Source organism: Adiantum capillus-veneris, chromosome 3 (assembly GCF_014529385.1).
Source record: "Adiantum capillus-veneris isolate H3 chromosome 3, ASM1452938v2, whole genome shotgun sequence".
Lineage (NCBI taxonomy): Eukaryota > Viridiplantae > Streptophyta > Polypodiopsida > Polypodiales > Pteridaceae > Adiantum > Adiantum capillus-veneris.
Window position 1 is genome coordinate 63852129 of NC_140933.1, and position 24294 is coordinate 63876422.

The 24294-nt window shown below is 46.1% G+C and overlaps 1 protein-coding gene across 1 annotated transcript in view; it reads right to left on the bottom strand.

Moving 5' to 3' along the window:
* Positions 1 to 18966, bottom strand: part of LOC147461021 (uncharacterized) — a 35040-nt gene extending 16074 nt beyond the window's left edge. Inside the window, exon 1 of the mRNA XM_086508677.1 lies at positions 18337 to 18966. Within this exon, the coding sequence (XP_086364803.1) occupies positions 18337 to 18684 (348 nt within the window). The 5' untranslated portion in view covers positions 18685 to 18966. The remainder of the gene's footprint in view (positions 1 to 18336) is intronic.
* Positions 18967 to 24294: the final 5328 nt, after the last annotated feature.

The following is a 24294-nucleotide window of genomic DNA, read 5'->3' on the forward strand; positions in this document are numbered from 1 at the left end:
CTCCTTGGATGAGATTCGACAGTGGCGCCCCATCACCATCCTCAACTCAGCCTACAAAGTTCTTACCAAGGCTCTAAGTTTGAGGATTCAGCCACTCCTAGAGAGCATTATACATGGGACTCAAGACAGGTTTTGTCAAGGAGCGTAGTATCCTTGACAACATCTTTACTTTTTGGGAGGCTTCTGCCCTCGCACGGCTCCATGGTGAGGATCTGGTGATTCTTCTTCTCGATTTTGAGAAGGCCTACGACAGAGTTGACTGGGACTTTTTGGAGGGCACTTTGGGCTTTTCAGATGCTTGGATCAAAGGGGTGTCAGCTTTGTACAGACGACCACACAGTCGGGTACTTTTGTCAAGAGGTAGAGGTGATCGATTTATGCTCACACATTCGGTCACACAGGGCTGCCCTCTTGCCCCCTTCCTCTTTCTGTTCTATGCTGAGGCGATGAGCAGGTTTTTGGTTTCACAGCACGTTGGTTTACGTGGCTTAGCACTTCCTATTCGGGGAGATGAGCTATTGGACGTTGAGTTTGCAGACGACTCAGCCTTGTACTTGGATGGCCATGAGGCCAACCTTCACAAGCGTGAGCAGGCTCTTGAGACTTTCTGTTGTGCATCTGGCGCACTGATCAACTGGAGAAAGACAATGGCTTTCTCGGTTGGTAGTGCTCCTACGCCCGATTGGATGCCAGGCGAGGGTTTCAAGTGGATTCCCCCAGGGACTGCAGTTCAATACCTGGGCTATCAGGTTGGTTTGGACTTGACTCCCGAGCAGCAGATTACTCCCCTCCTCCTATCTATCAAGAGGAAGTTGTTACATTGGAGCTCCGCACAACTTTCTCTGGCAGGCAGAGTTGTAGTGGCCAACCAGGTGTTGTTGGCTACTATGTGGTACATCACTTCTTGTTGGATCTTCTCAAGTTCTTGTATCAACCAGGTAGAGAGGTTGATCAGGAACTTCCTTTGGTCAGGGCGTGACACTCAGATAGCCCGGGCCAAAGTGGCATGGCAGGTCATCACTCTTCCTTGTTCTCAGGAAGGGTTGGGGATCATAGACACAACACAGCAGAACAGAGCCCTTCTTGGGAAGTTCATGTCAAAGGACTTCTTCCAGGTGAGAAGCTCTGGGAGGAGTTCTTGCTTCAGCAGCTTAGTGCTAGGGTGCCTCAGGCTAGAGGCCCCTGACGACCCTCAACTAGATGGACTTTCACAGAGATGCGCAGAGTTGGCTTGAGCAGGAGACTGGAAGACCGTTTCGCTCTGAGTCTGCTCTGATCTTGGGAGCAACTGCGGAGAGGCTTGGAGCAACGATAGCCTACTTGCACGGAGGAGCGCTTGAGACAACCCCTTGTTTGGAACCCCATGGTTAGCACTCAGAGAGGCCACTTGGTTGGTAGTCGGTCTCATGTTTCCTGGGGTCCCATGGCAAAGGGTCCACCACGCTCTTTAGGTGACTCGTTACAGTTTTCAGGCTTGTTAGAGGAGCTTCAGGGCATTCAATGACAGGGCATGAGAGGGGTGCAGAGCATGTGTTAGGACATCTCAGAGGCCGTACCAGTTGTGGCTCACACCTCTCGAATCAGCAACGCCCAGATGGATGGGAGCGGGGAGCCTTCACGCGAATGGAGGTTCTCATCTCAGTTCGAGCTTGCTCAGAGACTATACCCTCCTTGTTTTTCGAGCTACAAGGTGAGAAACGTTTACACAGAGTTGCAGTAGAGGCTCCACAGGTGGCAAAGTGTTGTTTTCAGAGGATCCGAGTGGTGGGCATCTGTGGGAGGACTTGTGTCATAGATCTCGACCCAACAGCTCTTGAGACTGGCCACTGGAGACTGTGGGCTTGGGAGAACTGGCCACTGGCACGAGTAGAGTGGGATCCTAGAGAGTGGCTTTGGAGGGACCTTTCTCCTCAACAGACCATCCAGGTGTCCCTTTCTTTCAGTACACTGTTCGGCTGGGAGGTCACATACTGGGAGCGCAGAGAGAGGCTCGTCCTGCTGCTGCAGTACCTCATTAGCAGGAGAAGGTCTCACAGCTGAGTTCTTGGCAGCCTTTTGGGAGAGGTTGTGGGACTCCAGACACCCGAGGTGAGTCACTTTGTTCCAGTGGCTGGTTGCACACCGAGCTACAGCAATTGGGATCTGGCTTGTACATAGTGGTCTCTTGGCCGCATGTGCAGACACCCGAGGTGAGTCACTTTGTTCCAGTGGCTGGTTGCACACCGAGCTACAGCAATTAGGAGCTGGCTTGTACATAGTGGTCTCTTGGCCGCATGTGCAGCTTGTGACCATCTTGTGGAGAGTCAATGTCATTGTCTTTGGGACTGTCCTTTGGCATAGCAGGTGTGGCTTCGTGTTCTTCGACTGATGCCAGCTCTTTCCACAGCTCGGCAGTACACATGGGGAGCAGCTGCTTGGTCTACTCTCACGGGCCCAGCACTTCAGTTTGAGCTATCCTCCACCAGCAGGATGATAGTGATGCAAGGGGGTCGACCTACACTCCAGCCTACTACAGAGCTTACTCCACAGGAGTGGTGCAGTGAGACAGAGAAGTGTTGGGAGCTCATCAGCGGCCTGACACTCTGGTTCATCTGGCAGGCCCGTTGCTTCCGCATCTTCGAGGCTCGCCCTGTACCACTAGCAGAGACTGTTCGGGATCTCTGGCTAGAGCTCATCCATACTTTCAGAGGATAGTTCGAGAGACTCCAGGGCAGCTCTGACCGCATGCGGGAGCGCAGAGAGGCTTTCCTTCGACTCTGGCGTCCTGGGCCTTTCTTTACCATGGTCCAGGGTGTGCTCAAATGGCACTACCGTCCACCTGTGTGGCTCTTCCCTCCTCCCATCTCTTGATTTAGCCTCATTGTACATTTGTTGTCTTTTCATTGGGAGAGTCTCCCCATCATGATTGTTGTAGCCCTCTCTTGCAGAGGTGGTTGTAGCCCTATGGGCAGTTTTCATTAACTGATAGAAGGATCTTTTTCTCGGAAAAATAAAAAATTGAAGCCTTGCTTCACATAAGTACTTTTGTGCTCATGGCCATCAGGTATGTCTGCCGACATATATATGTCATGGCAAAATCGTCTACCTCCCTTTGAGTGAGAGAGTGCAGAGAAACCGAAGGGTTACCTTGTCCCTTATTGGAGCCTTGCTCCTGCATATGTGTATCAGTAGAGCCCTTGGCCTCCTATTCCATAAATTGCACTACTAAAGTGGATAATTTACTAACATTTTCATTCAAAGATGCAAAATTCTTTTTCATCACAGACATGCGTGCTTGAAGTGCTCGAAATTCTTGAATATCAAGCAAATTGTAAGGGTCATCTCCTCATGTAGTTGCACGGGTACCCTCTGTGAGAGTATCCGGCCGCGAGCCATCATTGGGAAGATCGGGTGTATGATGCTCGAAATCAAAAGTCATATTGATATCGGAATCCATGGCGACTCTAGTAAGAGAAAGAAGAATACCTTGATTCAAAAAGCTCGTAGCCATACGGTGCACCGCAGATGCCAGTAATTAGCCGTGCTAATTACGTCCGCAACCGCAATTCGTACATGTATGATTGCCGGAAAACAAAACCGTGCTTGGACTTTTGAATGTTTGAAATCTCCAATCACTTTTAGTCGTTGTCCAAACGAATCTTCTACCTTGTAAAAGGTGTACGTACTTCGATCTTGATCAATTTTTTGAATTTACAGAAAAATCAACTGAACTGCTTTACTTTGGACACCTCGACAACGTTGTATGCTATCAATGATTTTTTCTTGAGTCTCCTGCCGAACTTGAAGGGAATAACCAAGAGAGTAGGGAAAAGGGGGGGGGGGGGGCACCCCCCCTTGATTTAATTTAGTGCCCAAGGCCCTTGGCCTAAGGCCTTTTTATGTGAAACCGAAGCCTGCAATCGCTATGGCGACGCGCTGCCCTGTAGCCAAGGAGAGAGGAAGAGTTTGCGGCTTCTGCGTTGCTTGCCAAGCCACACTCAAGAAGCGTGATGCGTCCAACACACTAGGGCGGCCACCTGGCCTAGGAATGCCTTCCCACTGACAATTGACCCTTGGCCCGGTCCTTGACCCCCAGGGTTGCCCTTGGCATGGCACAGAAAGCAGCCAGCACGTTTTCAAGGATTTCCGTACACCCTACCACGTCAGCAACAACAGCGCAAAACGCAGGCATCCGTACAACTGCCATGTCATCAACCTATCAGCGTGATTTGTAGGTCGGTTGGATCTTCAGTGGCTTTACACATCAACAGTTTGTGACAACACTTCCGCATCGTCAACTTTCACATGGTATCAGAGCAACGTGGAGAGAATCAGCACCGTTGAGAAGACGAGGAATTTGTGTAGCTGTCTTGAAGGTATGGATGGGAAGGGTAGCGCTCTGGACCATCTAGCTTCACTCCTCGCAACATCTAAAACGCAAGCACAAAATGGTAGCACCGGCAGCGTTTTAAAACGCAGGCAAAAAATCAAGTGCCGACGCACAGGTTGCAGCTAGTGGGCTAGCATTTTGAGACATTGAAGGTGGGGAGGACTACCATACTTTGCGAGGTTGTAGCTACGAGGTCTTTTTAGGCAGCAATTCAACACGGCGTTTTGAAAACGCTGAAGTAGTGACAAAGGGGTCTAGATTAGTTTGGCTAGCGTTTTGAGATGCAGTTCGTGAGGATGAGTAAGGGCAACGCATCTTGGGTAATTTTGGGGGTGATTATGTTGTCGATTCAAAAATGCCATATCAGCATGTGAAGTCTCCAAGAGTGCATCTTGGGATCCCACATTGGTCTTGGGCCTTGGGCAGTTTCTTTGATTGCTTTGATCGTCATTTCCACATAGCCTTGGCATCAATGATGATGGACCATGACAAACACCAACTATTGGCTATGGAAAGTGGATCGACCAACGCCCAATTAGCAGCCTATGCACGGATGAAGTTCTCAAGGAAACTGTCAACTTGTTGGCTCGGGATTGTGAAACCAAAAGCAAATGCACGAGTTTGCTAGAGGACAGAGGCAAGTGGATCGACCAACGCCCAATTAGTAGCCTATGCACGGATGAAGTCCTCAAGGAAACTGTCAACTTGTTGGCTCGGGATTGTGAAACCAAAAGCAAATGCACGAGTTCGCTAGAGGACGGAGGCAAAGGCAAGCTGGACAAGGATGGCAGGGCTAGTACTCAGTTAGCGACCTCGGCACGTACTAAGGACCTGGCCACCCATTTGCCTCCGAATTCTCACGAGGAAGGCATAACCACTACTCAGTTAGTTGCATCGATACCCACGAGGCCCAAGAGTCGTCGTTATAAATAGGAGAAGCCACTTTGTTTGGCTCAGGAATGCGAAGCCAAAGGCAAAAGCAAGAACTCACAAGAGGAAAACGGCAAAGGCAAGCTGGACAGAGATAACGGTGATAAAGATTTGACAAAGGAGATCGGCATGGCACACGTGGTGACGGCCACAGTTGCCACGATGCCAGATTTCTAGTCAGGTAGCGGTTGCCGCAACTAACTTCAGCTAGGTAGAGGCTTGTGAGCGACGTAGAGGGACAATTCCTGTCACGAGAATGTGACAAACACTAACTTTATTTGTTCCTTGATTTTTATTTAATTTTTAAGACTCCCTTTTTGAAATCACAAATGCCAAGACATTGCATGGCTTATGTGAAATGGCCGCTGGCCAAGAATTTCATCCGCAAAAGTGAAGGCCAGGCATCCATGAGATGGTTGGGCCAATCGGCACTCAAAACTGACTAGTAAAGGAGTGGCTAGGCTCAGTTAAAGTCATTTAGGCCCCTCGGCGAGACTTCAGTAAGTTGGTGGGTACAAGGAAATTATACCAAATGGGCAAAGTGGACCCTTAGCAGCTCTGGAAGCCTTCAGAAGGACACATCGGCAATCGTCGATTTGAGAGAGAGAGGAGGCTGATTTGAGCACATTAAGTGACTACTATGTGTGTGAGTAGTGGGTGTAGGTGATCACAGCTTTAATGGAAGGCTTGCCTTCTCCTCTGTCTTATGCAGCATGATGATTCCACTCTCGTGCATCTCTTCCCCCTTCTAAATACATATTCATGATGCCCAACTCAAGGGCTATTCATCTGTTATGTACAGTTGTGGGCTCAATTGTCGAGGCAAGTGTCACGAAGTGATGACGTGGCATGACCTAAAGAACAGACTCCGAACAGAAAGAGGTCAGAGCCCTGCTAAAAGATGCAGAAGAAGTTGTGGACAGCTTGCAGAACCAAGCCGAGAGGCCAGAAATGAAAGGACACCCAAGTTTATAAGTTGTACCAGCTTATTTATGAGGTCTTATCCAATGGGGCCCCAAGGGACAAAGAGCCGAGGTCCAAGGAAACCACTCGGGAAGTATTATGTATTCGCATGATTAGCGACCACGGATTGTTTGAGTGTTTTATTCGTGACGGTTTCTGGTATTTTTGTCACCGTCTTTATGTGTTCCCTTTTCATAGGCATGCCGTATTGTACGATGCACATGATTCATTCATGGATGAGTACGGATGTATGCAGATTTCTATCGAAAAGAACAAAAGTTTGCATGACACAATCTCAAAAAAAGAGCACAAGAAAGATTGTCCATCAAGCATCGGCATTTTCATTGTGATTTGCCACAGTTGATAGGATTACATCGAAAAGTCAAGATTCGATCTCACTTTTTGCGTGTGTTTGGTGAACGGTTTGGCACTCCGTCATTTGGTTCATCTCTCTTGCATACACAGTCATTTAGGAAGCATAGTATTTTTACAGACACTCTACATGGAATGAGTATGTTCATGATTTTGTGTTGGAAGTGGTTTCAAGAATTTTCCTCCTCGGAGATTCTTGAAGAAAGTGGACCTACGTCCATAGCCGAAGTTGGAGCATTGAAGAAGCCACAGATCGCTTTGTGTCGCTTTCGGCACGACCCAGCGAAGCAAGCATTGCAGACCTTCATGAAGTTCAAGTATCGCACAACCCACGCATCAAAGTGGGCCGGCGAAGATTTCTTTAATGATTATCCAGAGTTAATGGCAGTGTCACGTGACACATCCAACCCTGTGTCCGTGGACAAGCTACAGCACGACAAGGGTTCAGTCAGTCCATTCAGTCTAGAATAGGAAGTGATCTGGCACTTTTGTGAGTCTGTTCGCAGATCGTGCATGTCCAGACACTTAGATTAAATGCATATCCTCTGATTGCACACAGCATGACCATCAGATTCCAGTCAGATCCCATCAGTAGCATTTTTAAAGTGCATAGGCCTATTTTCACTATTTTTGACATTTTTCACTTATTATTTTTAAGTGACTTTTGTTGGAAAGTAGGTAGGGAAAATTGAGTAAGTTTGTATATAAGCAAACCTAGGCTAGCACTAATTGGCAGAAGAGGCAACAGGAGCACCTTGCTCAACAGGCAACTTCTCAGCAAGACCAACCCCCGCGACAACTCTGGCGTTTTCTCTCACCAAAAGGCCTAGCGTTTTTGCATCAGATTAGTCAACGTTTTTGCAATTGCAGATTCTTGGCGACAGCAAGAAGCAGAAGACTCCCAGCATTAGCAGATTCTCCACAGCAAGACCATTTTCAGCCCTAGTGTTTTTACATCTGCAAGACACTTCAGCGTTTTTGCAGATCTTTGCGACGGAATCCCCACAAGCATCAGCGTTTTCAGTTTTCAGCATTTAGAACCCGCAGAAGAAGTCCCGAACCTCGAAGATCTCACCTTCCCGCAACAGTTCCTCGCCGCACGACCAGATCCCGCGTACTTTACAGATTCAGCCCGGAAAACGCAAATTTCAGCATCTGTGTTTTCAGCACGTCGTCGTCATCGCTATCGTCACTGACAGAGAGTCAGAATTCAGCAGATACAAGATTTGCAGATTTCAGCCCTTGGCATTTTCAGATTTCAGCCCGTCTCGTCGTCGTCCTCATCGTCGTCAACACCGTCGGCAAGTCCAAGCATTGTAGAGATTTGTGCAATCATTAGTAGACCGCTCTCGCCATAAAGAGTGGGGCCTTCGAAGGAGGGTTTTACAACATCTCTAGTGTCGTATTCTCTCTCTATCTCTCAGTCTCATGCACTTTCACGCACAATGTCCAATCACTTTGTTTGTGTCCATTGCACTCTCTCATTAAGAATGGAAGGCTCTCCCTTCCATAAGAATAAAAGGAACCTTGAGCATAGTTCCGAGCACTCATCTTGAGCAAAGTTCAAACATTCATTCCGATGCACCTTACATTGGTATCAAAGCTTTGGCAGTGTTCTGTTTCACTCAAGGAAAGAACCACAAGAACCATAGATTTTTTTTTGCTTGTTGCGGTCGCACATAACCCAAGACCTCTTGGGCGTGTCGATTCCTAATCGTGTTTTTGAAGAGTGACAGGAAACCCAAGATAAAAGGACTTGTCCAACCTCCCCTTGTGCCTCTTTTCACTCATTGAGAGCGGACCGTGCACTTAGCGGTCGGCCAATCGACGTGAGGTGGGAAAAAGCAACCTTGGTGTGAGCGCAAGGCCGCCAAGGGGTGTGCCCGCGGAAAAGAGTAGAACTCGGGTGAAGAGAAGATCCTTCTCTAACACAAATTTCAAGCGAAAGAAGAACCTCAAGACCCGCAAGAACCTCAAAAACTCAAGAACCCCAAGACCAAGCCCCCAAGAACCCAAGTTCCTCGTGAACTTAAGAACCCAAGACCACAAAAACCCAAGACTTCAGTGGATGGTCATCACTCGAAGCAAGAATGGCAGCTATGGAGCATGAGCGCGAGCAATTACGCTTGGAGGCCAAAGAATTTGATCGCAAGTACACAGAAAGAAAAACAGAATTGGATCGCGAGAATGTTGTTCATTCTTCCTCTCTCATTTCTAATGTGCAGGCGAAGATTGAAAGGATAGGAGGAGACTCTCTCAGTCTCTTCTTCTCCAAAGCATGACACACAGGATTTGCATGATGATTTGAATGATAATGATAAGCAAGATGATTTGAATGCCAATGCCAAGCATGATGATTTGCATGATGATCACTGTGATTTCTCACGAGCATGATGATTTGTATGATCAAGACGTGATTGTTCACAAGGATGATGGTTTAGTTGATGCTTTTTCTAGCAAACCTAACCTCGTTGCAGATTTGATCAATCACGATCTTGGCTCTCGAGCACAGGAAGATTCAATCAAACACGAAGAATCGATCTTGGCTCTCGAGCCTAGGTCCAAAGAACCCCCACAGGAAGTATTATGTGTTCGCATGATTGATACGCATGCATTGTTCGAGTGTTTCATTCGTGATCGTTTCCTGTATTTTAGTCAGCGTCTTTATGTGATCCCTTTTCCTAGGCATGACATATTGTACGTTGAGCACGTTTCACTCATGGATGAGCACGAATCTATGCGGATTGTTCATGAAAAGCTGAAAGGTATGTATGTAAGGAAGTCACATTCTATGTCTCTTCCTTGGCATGACACACTCATAGACAGAGCACATGAAAGTATGAGCACCAAGCATGGGCATTTCCGTTGTGAATTGCCACAGTTAATTGCTTTAGATCAAAAGAGAGATTCGATCTCATTGTTTGCGTGTGTGTGGTGAACGGTTTAGCATTCCGTCTCTTTGTTCATCCACATTGCATGCACAGTCTATTAGGATGACAAGATTTTTTCCACTCACTTTACATGGAATAGGCATGTTCATGGTTTTGTGTTGGAAATAGTTTTAGGAATTTTCAGCCATGGAGATTCTTGAAGAAGAAAGAAGCATGATTCTAGACGACGTTGAAGCATCGAAGGAGACTCAGATGACTGTGTCACTTTCGGCGCGGCCCAAAGAAGCAAGCGTTGCAGACCTTATGAAGTTCAAGTACCGCACGACCCCCACATCCGAGTGGGCCGGCGAAGAGTACCTTCCAGGATTCCGGATGCTATTGGCGATCTCCCTCGACGCCATACAGTTCGGTACCAGTACCTCACTTTGAAAAGAAGGGGATGTCACGTGACACATCCAACCCTATGTGTCCGTGGACAAGCTACAGCACGACAAGGGTTCAGTCAGTCCAATCAGTCTAGAATAGGAAGTGATCTGGCACTTTTGTGAGTTTGTTCGCAGACCGTGCATGTCCAGACACTTAGATTAAATGCATATCCTTTGGTTGCACACAGCATGACCATCAGATTCCAGTCAGATCCCATCAGTAGCCTTTTTACATTGCATAGGCCTATTTTCCCTATTTTTGACATTTTTCACTTATTATTTTTAAGTTACTTCTCAGCAAGACCAACCCCCGCGACAACTCTGGCGTTTTCTCTCACCAGAAGGACCAACGTTTTTGCATAAAATTAGCCAACGTTTTTGCAATTGCAGATTCTTGGCGACAGCAAGAAGCAGAAGACTCCCAGCATTAGCAGATTCTCCACAGCAAGACCATTTTCAGCCCTAGCGTTTTTGCACCTACACGACACTTTAGCGTTTTTGCAGATCTTCGCGACAGAATCCCCACAAGCATTAGCGTTTTCAGTTTTCAGCATTTAGAACCCGCAGAAGAAGTCTCGAACCTCGCAGATCTCACCTTCCCGCAACAGTTCCTCGCCGCACGACCAGCTCCCACGTACTTTGCAGATTCAGCCCGGAAAACGCAGATTTCAGCATCTGCGTTTTCAGCGCGTCATGTTGCATCGTCGTCATCGCTGTCGTCACCGACATAGAGTCAAAATTCAGCAAATACAAGATTTGCAGATTTCAGCCCTTAGCATTTTCAGATTTCAGCCCGTCTCGTCGTCGTCCTCATCGTCGTCGACATTGTCGGCAAGTCCAAGCATTGTACAGATTTGTGCAATCATAAGTAGACCGCTCTCGCCATAGAGAGTGGGGCCTTCGGAGGAGGGTTTTACGTCGTCTTTGGTGTCGTATTCTCTCTCTATCTCTCAGTCTCATGCACTTTCACGCATAGTGTCCATTCACTTTGTTTGTGTCCATTGCACTCTCTCATTAAGAACGGAAGGCTCTCCCTTCCATAAGAATAAAAGGAACCTTGAGCACAGTTCGGAGCACTCATCTTGAGCAAAGTTCAAACATTCATTCCGTTGCACCTTACAGGCAGACTACGAGGAAGCCATGCAGCTCGGTACCAGTACCTCACTTTGAAAAGGAGGGGATGTCACGTGCACATCTAACCCTATGTGCATGTGGACAAGCTACTTCAAGTCCAAGGTTCAAGTCAGCTTAGGAAGTGTTCTGGCACCTTTGTGAGCTTGTGTGCAGGCCGTGCATGTCCAAGCACTTGGTAGTTACATATCCTCTGGTTGCACACAGCATGATCATCAACATGACAGACAGTAGCCATCGCGAGCATTTTACAGTGCATAGAACCCATTTTCCCTATTTTAGCCATTTTTCACTTATTATTAATAAGTGACTTTGTTGGGAAACTGGGTAGGGCAATTTTGCAAGGCACTACATAAGAAAGCTAGCGCTAGCACTTTCTCGCAAAAGAGGCAACAGAGATCGCGTATCTAGCAGTGCATCTTCTTAGCAAGACCCAACAGGACAACCTAGCATTTTTCAGCCATCAAGACCAGCCTAGCGTTTTTGGGAAGAGCAGATGAGCCCTTGCGTTTTGCAGATTTGCAGATCAGCCCCGGCGTTAGCAGATTCCCCAAGATCAGCCTGGCGTTTTTGCAATTGCAGACCAGCATCAGCGTTTTCCATTTTCAGCATTCAGACTCCGCGGTAGCAACCCCAAACCTTGCAGATCTCACCTTCCCGCAGCAGATCCTCGCCGCGTGGTCAAATCAGCCAGCGTTTTCAGTTTCAGCCCGCTATTCGCAGATTTCAGCATCTGCGTTTCCAGCGCATCGTCGTCGCGTCGTCGTCATCGCCGTCCTCGCCGACACAAAGTCAGAATTCAGCAGATAGCAGATTGCAGATTTCAGCCCCTAGCGTTTCAGCCCGTCTCGTCGTCATCATCATTGTCGTCGACATCGTCGGCAAGTCCATTGCATCTAGACCATTGTACCAGATTTGTGCAATCAATAGCATAGACCTCTCTCGCCATAGAGAGTGGGGCCCTTGGAGGAGGGTTTGACAATATTCTGCTCTCTCTCTCTCTCTCTCTCTCTCTCTCTCTCTCTCTCTCAGTACCTTCATTCACAGTGTCATTCACTTTGTTTGTGATCATTTGCACTCTCTCACTAAAGGAACGGAAGGTTCTCCCTTCCGTAAGTAAAAGGAACCCTTGAGCACAGTTTGGAACACTCATCTTGAGCAAAGTTCAACATTCACTTCCGCTGCAGCTTACATCGGCTTGATCATCTACGGGCGTACAATCCTTGGGAGATCCATTCATTCCAGCCATCTTTCGGCAGTTGCGCACTCCTAAGAAAGCGGTGATTTGTGGTTTTTGCTATGGACACACCTATGCACTCATCAGAGGAGTTCACACGAGATATGGCCATGCTCATGGCATATGGGATTCCGACATTCCCAGAGAGGACACCACCATCTTTGGTGGACAGACACTTACCACTTGACCTCGACACGTCAGATCACTTGCTTACACAGGAGCATCTACATGGACTTAGGGAGAGGATCTTGGATCTCTTCTTGGACAGTTACATTGCTTGGATCTACAGACGGGAGTGGGACTTCAATTCTTTGGACTCTCTTGGAGAGTTTACCCGCGAGATGCGGGAGATCACGCATCATTATGCAACTACATCCGGAGTCGCCCAGAGCTTGGCTTGGATGGTAGTGCAGTTGCTCTTCTACACTCCTGATCATTTGGATTTCTATCTTCAAAGTTGCTTACACTCACCCTTGGTAACCCTACAGCAGACTTAGACTTACACCACTTTGCTGCTTCACAGGTCTAGGGCATACTTGTACAACTAGTATGTCTCCGGGCTGGCCACCCATAGTCTAGGTTGTACCTTGTCTGACCGCCCGAGTTTGGGACCGGCCGCTCACTTGAGTTGGGCGCCCACCTTGGGCACTCATATATATGGGGCCAAGGGGGTACACATTTCATTATCATCTGATCATTGTACGAGTCTTCTGCTCTGGTAGTCATGGGGGGTTGATCGCCCCCTCTTCCACACAGCGTTTTGTGTTTTGTGTTCTCTCTCTCTCTCTCTCTCTCTCTCTCTCTCTCTCTCTCTCTCTCTCTCTCTCTCTCTCTCTCTCTGTGTGTGTAATAGCTCGTAATTGTAGAGCTGCTAAGAGCATAATACGAAAGAGAGACCCCATCATATGGTATGGAAAGTTCGAAGTTATGCAAAATCATCCCATACTGTACCTACTTCGCATAGGTTGAGTATACAGGCTTTTGTTTCAGCCCATCTTAATAGAAGGACGCGCCATTTGTTTGCATCCATTGGTTCGTGGGAGGCGCAGATCTTTAGGAGATTAGATGGCCTGTCTGCCTTTCTCTTTTGAAGCTTAGATTGAAGCTTGTTTCTTGATGTGAGGTAAGGTTTTTGCATAACAATTTATTATCCCTTGCCCCGCGTAGGGCGATTCTGTATCTGTACTGAGTTAAGACATGCTTCTTAGTCTTTATAGACTATACTAACAATTAAAAATAAGCAAGGCAACTGCTGTTTCGCCTCTTGCTTGCAGCAGTTCGACTTGGGATTAGCGCAGCGGTTCGGTTTCCTTGTGCATTCGTTGAAATGGCTGGATCTTGGTCTATCAAACCATAAGTAGCAAATTTGACTACTTTGGCCCTTGTTGTCCTCGGAATCAGGATTAAGGCTACCTAGCATGCATCTAGGGCTGCTTGCGGCTCTTAGATTTAAGACAAAAATGAATCCTGAGCCAATTGAGTCTCCAATTTTCAGTTCACCAATACAATAAAGACGCAGCCACAGGTTGAGTGTTGCGCGATTGTAAATCGAACACTCATTAAGATTTTGTACGGTGTTCGGTAGGTTCAATTCCTACAGCATCGAAAAGAATGCATTGGATGGATGCCTGGGCATTGAGAAAAAAGGACGCTTCCAAAGGCGAAAGGCCATGGGGAGATACCGTCTGTGATCCATGGGTTTCCAATCGGGAAACCGTATCCAAGCTTGTCGGGCATGCCGTGTGCTGCGGCTCTGCCTCGGACTTGAGAGACTTAGCGAACTGAAACATCATTGTAGCTAAAGGAAAGGAAATCAATTGAGACTCCGTTAGTAGCAGCGAGCGAAAGCGGATTAGGCAAAGAAAGGGGAAGGGGCCCCGAGAAAGGGACCTCCGCTTTCCCTGGCCCTGTGCAGGGGAGAACTTGTAGTAGGGGGAAGGCGAAGACACCCGGTGTCTTCGCCCCTTCCTCAAGGAATTATGAAAAGGTTGGAAGATCTGGCCAAAGAAGGTGATAGCCCCGTAAATCTTTCCTAACAAGTTTGATTCCTATTGCAAAACGCGAATACCGTGTTTGAATAATGATCGCTTTGTAGTGACTAAGGGGGACCACCCTCGCGGCCTAAGTATTCCTCAATGACCAATAGCGTACCACAAGTACCGTGAGGGAACGGTGAAAAGACCCCGCCGTATGCCGGGAGTGCAATAGAAAACCTGAAATCCGATGCAAACTATCAGTCGGAAGAGCAAAGCGTTGAAAACAAAAGCAAAGCCACTAATGTTTAATGGAACGCATACGCGAAGCTAAGAAAGCGTTGTAGCCAGGCAAAGCCACTAATGTTTGCCTTGAGCGAACCCTTGAGCGAAGCTTCGCATTGTCGGCTCTTGCTTGGCGCACTTTCCACTTTAACGGCGTACCTTTTGCATAATGGGTCAGCGAGTAAATGGGAACAGCGGCTTAAGCCATTAGGTGTAGGCGTAATGAGGTTGAATCTTCGGCGTTGTTTCTATTTGACCCGAAACCGATTGATCTAGCCACGAGCAGGTTGAATCGAGCTCTCCACAGAGGCCTTAGAGGACCGAATACGGGGATGATTTGTGGCTAGGGGTGAATCAAAGAGCTACGACTCCAAAAAGTGCCTTTGTTGAAGTCCTTTGGACCATAAGAACCTATAGGCAAGAAAAGGAGTCCTCCTTTGGCCTTTCGCCCCACAAGCGTGCGAACGCTTTTTCAATAACTGGCTCATAACGGTGAAACCAGCTGTTTCTGGAAGTAATGGCCACACCGTGGGAAGTCATGAAAGCTTCTCCCCCTTTGTTGCTTGCGGTTGAGTGCCCTTTTTTGCCCTCAACAAAAGATAAAGTTGTTTTGAAAAAACACCTTGTTTTGTAGTTAGGGAATCCCTCTTTTCTTTTCTTTTCTCTACGCTACAATCATGCTCCGGATTTCTCCCAAGCCGTAATACATTGGCGTTGTAGAAAAGCTTCATACATTACACCACCTATATTGCCCCCAACTACAAAACCATGTTCTTCGCTGAGAGAGGAAACCGTACTCACACTTACATGCTTGAGCCTATTCCCTTGTCCGCGATACGCACTATCGCAGCAATTCGGCTTAGCTCCCATTTCCTTCGATGCGAGATAGGGCGTTGGGGCAATGGAGAAGAGTCAAATCGATTGTACACATTATGCTCACTGCAAGTTCGAGAGTCTGAGTACCACACACTACTAGAGTGCTCAGCTTTTGATCACATCCGAACTTGCTTCTCTCACATTTTCAGCCATAACTTAGACCTAGACACTTTCCTCTCCCAGCCAATGTGTGGGCTCTCCATTGCGACTCTCATCACTACAATTTTGGAGCATCGAGAGTCACTCATCAGCCATACACATACTACATCACATGTAACTTTGGTCCCATAGGTCATATTTGACCTCCGAGGACGATAATAAAATCTATCTCTCTCTCTCTCTCTCTCTCTCTCTCTCTCTCTCTCTCTCTCTCTCTCTCTCTCTCTCTCTCTCTCTCTCTTCCGCACACGCACACCCTACAGCAGACTTACGACTTACACCACTCTGCTGCTTCACAGGTCTAGGGCATACTTGTACAGCTAGTATGTCTCCGGGCTGGCCACCCATAGTCTAGGTTGTACCTTGTCCGACCCCCCGAGTTTGGGGCCGGCCGCTCACTTGAGTTGGGTGCCCACCTTGGGCACTCATATATATGGGGCCAAGGGGTACACATTTCATTATCATCTGATCATTGTCCGGGTCTTCTGCTCTGGTAGTCATGGGGGGTTGATCGCCCCTCTTCCACACATAATGTTTTGTGTTGTCTACACTCTCTCTCTCTCTCTCTCTCTCTCTCTCTCTCTCTCTCTCTCTCTCTCTCTCTCTCTCTCTCTCTCTCTCTCTCTCTCTCTCTCTCTCTTCCTTCCGCACACGCGCACTCACATGGTATCAGAGCTAAGGCATCACAGTTTCGCCATGGTTCAGAGAAGTAAGCACGACAATACCTTTTGAAATTCAAAGATCGAGAAACCCACGAGGCACTGTTGGTTGATGAAGCCTTTTTCACAGATTACCCTGAGTTGTTGGCAGACTACAAAGAAGCCATGCAGCTCAGTACCAGTATCTCACCTTGAAAAGGGGGGATGTCACGTGCACATCCAACCCTATGTGCATGTGGACAAGCTATTCGTACTTCTAGGGCTTAGGTAGCCTAGGAAGTGTTATGGCACCCTTGTAAGTTGTGAGCCTGTACACGGGCCGTGTATGTCCAGGCACTTAGAGTAGTTGCATACCCTCTGATTGCACAACCCATGATCACTTGCATTATCACCAATACCCAGCATAAACATTTTTCAATACATGAACCCTTTTTTGCCAAAGTGCACATGAACTACCTCTTGCACTTATTATTTAATAAGTGACATTTTATTTACAAATCGTGGGCTATGGGGAGCTCTGCTCGACCCAAGCATAAGCACCTATATAGATGGCCCGTGGGGCACCATGAAGAGACACAAGACACCGAGTAAGAAGGCCAAGGAGCACAAACAGCAGTGCACCTCAAGACCCAGCATCCCTGGAGCAGGAACTCAGCGTTTTCAGCATCAGACCCTTAGCGTTTTTGCATCAGCAAATCAGCCCTTAGCCTCGCAGCGCAGTACCCACTTCCCACACCAGAGCTTCGCCGGAAATCAGCCCATCGCCAGATTTCAGCCAGCGTTATCAAATTTCAGCCACCAGCATTTGGCATAGCCTTGTCGTCGTCGCCGGCACAGTTGCAAAATTCAGCCCTAGGTCAGCGCTCAGTTTTCAGCCAGCTTTCAGCCTGGCGTTTTTTTCATTTTCTTGAAGCTTTAGGACGACTGCATCTTATCTGGGGTAAGACAGTGATCTATGAGCTGGATGAAGATGATGTTAGAGGCGTAGCACATGGGAATTTTGATCCCATGGAGTATGCAATGCTACAAGATTACACTCCACGTACAGTATACTTGAGGTCATTGTTGTAGGGAAAGCTGGACTAAACAGTCGCACATCATTGGGTGCGGATAAAGCATATGACAGACTTACGTAGACGTTTCACATGTGACGTAGCCCATGCCATTTTTAATTGATTGTATCATGCATTTGTGTCCTGTGATTGTATGAGTACCACTGACATCATTGTATATGCTGTAGAAATTTTCCCAGGTTTCCTGTCTCTTGACCTATATGTAATGCAAAAAGGTACAAGCGCTCTTCCTTTATATATAGGAAAAAAGAGTGATGAGAAAGGCCCGACAACCGCAGGGGACGGTCCAACAACCGTCAAGCACAATCATTCAATCCCATAGACTAAGAGCGGCTCAATGCTCTTCTAAAGCAAGAAGAACCGACTTAACATGATGGCAAATGGAACATCACCCAAGGTACTGCAAGGAACACGGGCAGCCAAGTCCCAGAATGCCTAATGGTTGGCGCACACACCTCAAAGCAAGCCCAAGTCAATGGCTAACACGCACAAGGGCAGACAAAAGGAAGATTGAAAAAACAAACCAAATAACACAAAAACATTTAACCGCAGAGATAGTGTTCTCAACACCAATTGTAGAGAACTCTATTCACGCAAATTGCCGCAGCTGACATTTTTCAGAATGAAAATACCATGCCTCACGTAGTTTCTCATCATCAGTGAGACATTGTCTGCACACAAGGGTCGCTGGATTACAGGAATACAATCACCATGCGACGAACAAAAGGATGAAATCCCTTTAAAAAATCATCAAAGGCCTTGCAAGAATTCAAAATCAGGCTATGGACTTCTAAGATAAAAGAATGGAAAACAAAAGCAACATTTTCAGGTGAATGAGTAGAATGCACGATAATGAACGATGAAGCACAAATTTAATCCAACAGTGTAGACCCATTATGCGATTAAAAAGACAATGTAGATGACTTTGTGATTAGAAAGACTGTGTCCACAGGGTAATCTGACATTGCATGTTATGAGAGCAAGGGCAAATACCTGGACGCCTCCAGATCCAGGTGTGCATTCAATGACGACTGGGGTAAAGGGCTCATGGCAGACCGGAACAGAAACACGAACCCTAAATCCAGTTGGCAATTTCTTCTCCGCTGCCTTGTCAGCAGGAGAAACATCCTTGTTGAAGACGACGTTGAATGTGCCTATGTGTGTGCAGTCTTGGGTTTTTTTATTTGATGAAGGGGGTTCCTCACATGGGAATGAATCAGACGTAGGAAGAGGTTGTGGCTCTGATGATACTTTTGAAGGCGGATGATTGTCTTTGATGAGCCCCAAGTGGCCCAAAATCCTGCTGAATACTCCTGACATGCATCTCTCCCGATGCGACATGATGAGCTTGCAGCGCTCTCTAGCTCTCTCTCTCTCTCACACATACAGATTGCTACGATCCCAAACGTGCGATCAGATCATAAAGCTGCAGCGCCATCTCTCTCTCTCTCTCTCTCTCTCTCTCTCTCTCTCAAATCAGAGGCCTTGAAGATGGATCTCATGAAAATCAGGATGTTCTCCTGAGCTATGCAGTCTGCATACGCCTTCTCTGCGTACACATTTCATTTACTCGTGGGAAGCCCATCTTCACACACTCTTTGAGTCTCCCTCTCTTCCTCACACAAGGCGGGCCTGAGTTGAAACCTCTTCAAATTCTCCACGTGGCCAACCTTTGTCAGCTACCACCTCCAACTAATCAGTAGATAGTCAACTAGTCACGCTTGGTTGGCAACTTGGCGTGGCTTGTTTAGGGGTCTTGGCTCCTTTAATAAGAGCATCTACACACGCTGTGTTCTGGAACATACGGAGAGTTTTGCCCAAAGTTGCCAAAAGATATCGGATTTGTTAGGACTACCTTCACAAGGTGAATTTGGTGGTGCTAGATCTTTCTTTTGTAACTGGCACAGTGCCAATAGCAGGCATTTGTACCCTCACCAACTCAGGAATTGCACATGTTGCATCAGCTACATGCGGTGTGGAGTATGAATTGACGGGCTCGTATCGAAAACTTTTGTTATTTTAACAAAAGTTTCTCAAACGGAATTCCAAATGCTCATTTTTTAATGCGGTTTGGAACGCATCGTGGAAAGACCAAGTTCTATAACTTTTTCCAGTTGAAGCAGCCTAAAACGCACCGTGTGTAGGAGCTCTAAGTAGTTATTTTGTAGCTTGTGGGATTGACTTCGAACCCCTTCGCATGTTGAAAGGCATGGTTGCATGTGACATGAGGATGTTTGTCATGTTCCTGCTTGAACCTTATTACAAGGTGGGGGTAGTGAACACGAATGTGTAACTCCGCCCTATTTGCCAAAGTTACAAAGAGAGGCGAAGGTTCAGGCCTTGCGATTGACGCTAGAGAAAGGAGTTTACCGTTGCTTTGTGTGAAATGCCTCTTGCCAGTAGGCTTAAATTTCTTAGAGATGTTTTTGCTAAGCATAAACATATACTAAGACTACCATAGAACTTTGAAGATGTAATGATTGCTACAAGCGAAAGACACGGCGTCCCTGCAAAATACCTCGAACAGCCTGATAGAAACAATAAAACACCGCAAATATGCATACCTAACGAATCCTGTGAGCATATAATCAAATCGTACACGAACAGAGAGGAAGAGAGAGCGAGATAGAGCGAGAGGGTACGTGCAGGCGCACCTCCTAGAGTGGAGTGCTACACCAGCATGGCGAGAGAGAAGAGGAAAGAGGAGAGAAGAACAACGCAAACACTGGGTGCAATCTCCCCCCGTGCAAGAGTGAGCCTTTTCCCTCTTGCACGTATTTGATTTATAGATTTCTTGAATGGTCAAACTGAGTACAAATTGGCCGGGCGGTCATAAATGGCCAAAACTCATAAAAGAGCACTTGAATAATAAATTATAAAATATAATATCCTTTCGAGATCCTTTCGCATAACCATTAGCCTTTTCCACCTGTCAGTTGCAATAAGTAGTAAAATATCAATTCCATAACATACCTCTCCATTAGAAAGCAATTGTCCTCAGTTGCAAAGATAAGAAATCTGCAAACAATACTTGTCAAAAACAGTGATTAGAAATTGGTGTTAAAAAAAACAACATATACTAAAAATAACGAAAGTAAACAACATTGCTTATGCCTGCCGTCATCCACATACTACCGATTCTAGTGTCCCATACCACTAGAATAAGCAGTATATGTCATACCGTGATGAATCAGGATATCATTGGTCACAGTCATCATTCAATAATTAATTCTCATCAATCTCAAGTCCAATTCCATAGATACTGTTGCAACAGAAAAGCATCATATACCAATTCCAACTCCAAGTCCAAATCCAAATATCTGCCAACATATACCCATTGCAAATCCAAATCCAAATAACCTTCATTTTGTATACCCGCGTAACAAAATCATACCAGTTACAGTGGTGGCCAGCCAATGCAGCATGATTTCGTGATTGGTGTTGCCTAAATCGGCGAATCTACACCAATAAGACGTGGTGCCTAAATCGACGAATCTGCATTTAATATTGTTTAAAAATTATCAATTTGCAATTTATCAATGTGCTGCTTAAATCGGCGGATCTGCACCAAGGTGAGTATCTACACACTGCCTAAATCGGCGAATATGTGTGTCTGTGACCAATGGACTAGGCTAGGCATAAAAATCTAACATTTATCACATGTGTGAGACCAATTTGAAGCATGTGTGAGTATGAGGGTACTTACAAATTGTTGTTCACTATCCCAGAGCACCTTAGCTCACACGAGTAGATGTATAGCTTAATTATGAATAATCATGTCAAAAAAAAAAAAATCATACAGTGCAAGTAGTAAGTCCTGATCGTAGCTGAGTCAGAGTATTTAGTTGACAAAACAATGCAGATTAAAAATAGATAAAACAAAAAAATGTGTGATGTACTAGAGGGACATACCTGGAGGATATTTTGCATCTGAAAATATGTGTACTTGTGTGTGCGTGGATAGAAAGCTATAATTGAAAGAATGACAATTTGGACTAGGGGGTCGCACAAAAATAGAATGCTCGTACAAGCTGGAGAGGGTTGTAACTGTGGTGTTTGAATGGGAGTAGCAGACACATCCAGAGGTTGTCGCAGTTGTAGATAAGAGAGCTAGCATACTTAACAAATGAAGTGCTTTGTAAGAGATTAGGTTAGATAGTGGATCGGTACCCAAAGAATACTAGCCAATAATCTTGTAGAATAGTGTTAGTGGAGTATCACCTGAATGTGATAAGTAACACTGTAAAAATAAAAGAAGGGGATTGATAGTGTGATTAGTAAGCTTCATGACAAATTATCCTACTTATTCGTGAAATATACATACGTACGATGATCGACAAACTAGAAAATATAGAGGTTATTCAAGTGGTAACCAGTGGAAATAGACTATTAAGTAAGTAGGTCATAAGAAAGTCTTATGAGAAATGAGAATGCAATTAGTAACCAAAGTGAGAACTAGAGAAATGAGATGAGAAAGAGAACAATCATTACAAAATCTATACCATGAAGCTCTCTCAATTCTTACATTATTTGAGTTAGATTTTCTTGTAGTGTATTGGAGACAAATTTTTTGTGCCATTTGCAAGGTGAGTGGACATTTAATCATGCTAACTGGACGGGCGTAATGCCAAGTCATGTCTACTATTTCCTATCATTGTGTCAATCGGCATCAATACGTCCAAGGTGGACCTCTGCAAATCGCCATGAGGGTGATCAAAAGTTCGTATTATCTTATTAGTCCTACGTTTGGTTGGGTCTTTGAAGTGTTGGGCGATAAGGAGTGGCGTGTGAGTATGAATAGAGGATTGTAATATGTGCGTTAATGAGGAACACTTATGCAGTTACTTTACTTTTGTGCAGGGGGTGATGGTGCTCGTAGGTAACCCAAAAAAAATCTATTTGATTGGTGCAAGTTGAAACGCTTGGTGAGTGGTTGTGGGGACATGTCGCCACTCATCAATATACAACAAAAAAAAAGTGATGATTGCCGAAAACTTTTGTGGTGCGTAACTTCCAAGGACGCTTGGTTGCAGAAGATTGCATTTGGGGCCACTTAAGCAATTAGCTCTGGCAAAAATAATGTTGGAAGCCACGAGCGTGGGAATGAACCCTATCATCAAGGAAAAAAATAAATAAAAATAAAACGGCCAATTATGACCCTATGAGACAGCTCGCCTAGCATAAGCTTCTTTCTCCTCATCAGCTGCCATGCCACCAGAATGAGCACTGCCGCCGTTTCCATGACCGCCACATCTCCAATTGCCGGGAGCCACTTAACATGACACGTTGTACGGGTCGACTGCGTATGTGTGGTCCTTCTCTGATCCAGACTTGAGAATCATTTCAAGGTCGACAAGGCCCAGGGACAAGAGGCCTAGCGTAAGACTAGACATTATAAGGCCTCCAAAAATCACAAGGGTAGCTACGATCAAGAGGCAGAGGCAGAACAAGAACTCACAGCAACTGTGCTCGACCATCTCACTAAAAGTGGGTCAATAGTTGTTACTATCACTCTTCTCCTTTGAGTTGGGAGTTTTGATCGTTCTGTTAAAAGTTTGCATTCAAAGTTTGTGCAAACAAAGCTTCTGAGATAAGCTAGATGAGGCGCAGCACACAATAGCGATGGTTGTGTCTGTCTACGAGAGAGAGAGAGAGAGAGAGAGAGAGAGAGAGAGAGAGAGAGAGAGAGAGAGAGAGAGAGAGAGAGAGAGAGAGAGGTTCAAGGCATGTTGTTGGTTGGAGGTGTCTGCTTGCTTCTTCGCCTCTTGACAGCGCCACCATCTATAGCACTCGCTTATCGCCACCACATGCATGCCAGGATCAACTACTTCACTCTGTAGAACGAGCGGAAGCAACCGCCTACCTCAAGGTGTTGGAGCATGTCCGAGGCACGCGCAAGGGTTTCCCTGCACCCACTGAGCAAGAGCCGGTCATCTTGGTGGTCATCATCCTATTGGAAACTGAGGGTGAGGATGAGCGTGGGCACACACTAGCTGCTGCCATTGGGTGTTCACAGCTGCAAGTGTGACAAGGGTTGCATGGTGGCTGGTGATTTTGGCTGTTCAAAAGCTTGGTTGGTGGGTGAGGATTAATGGCGAATATCAACTCTCAAAGTTGTTGGTTAGAAAAGATACAAGGTGATTTTAACCGTCCAAAATCTTGGTTGGTGGGTGAGGATTAGTGGCGAATATCAACTTTCGGAGTTTTTGGATGGCAAAGCTACCTCGTATCTGCATGGTAGGTGAGAGTTGTGTGGCTGCGAGGCTGCATGAAGCGGTAGAGAGGGAGGAAGATTGCAAGATATGCAGTTGCAACCGTAGGATTGCAAGGCCCCAATTTTGTTGGTGATAGGAGCGCTGCATTGCCACCTGATATTGTAGGGGTGCATGAGGGCATGCTAGGTAGGTGGGGCTCACAATTAGCCAATAAAAGAAAAAAAACACAGCTTAAGTGTTCGAGTTTGGTGAGATGTTGCTGGTTGATGTATGACGTTAATATTGTCGTTGTTGTGGCCAAACTTGCCATCGATCATGGGTACATATTTCATCATTAATAGTGTCGCTCCTTATGCAGATGACAGATTGTTAACAATTAGAGTAAAGATGTTGAAGGTCTCTTGGGGTTGCTTCGCACTACACTAAATTCTTCTATGCGTTTCAAATCATATTCGTTAAAAAATTCCTCTCTCATACGTCTTGGTGGTTCAGTTATTGACACTCTCCTTTGTCTTCTCTCTATCTCTATCTTCAAGTATTGTTAGGCCCTACACTCTCTCTCGTGACATTGAGACAAAGCTTGAAGCTAATTTACAAACACCGTAGACTGCTCTCAAATCACTATGATTATTAGTATTATTATTTTTTTCATTTGTCTGCCCTATTTTGAAAGCTAAGGGCGCCTATCAAATTCATCATTATGTGGAATTTCAATCCTTGTCTAAGGTCGTGTTTC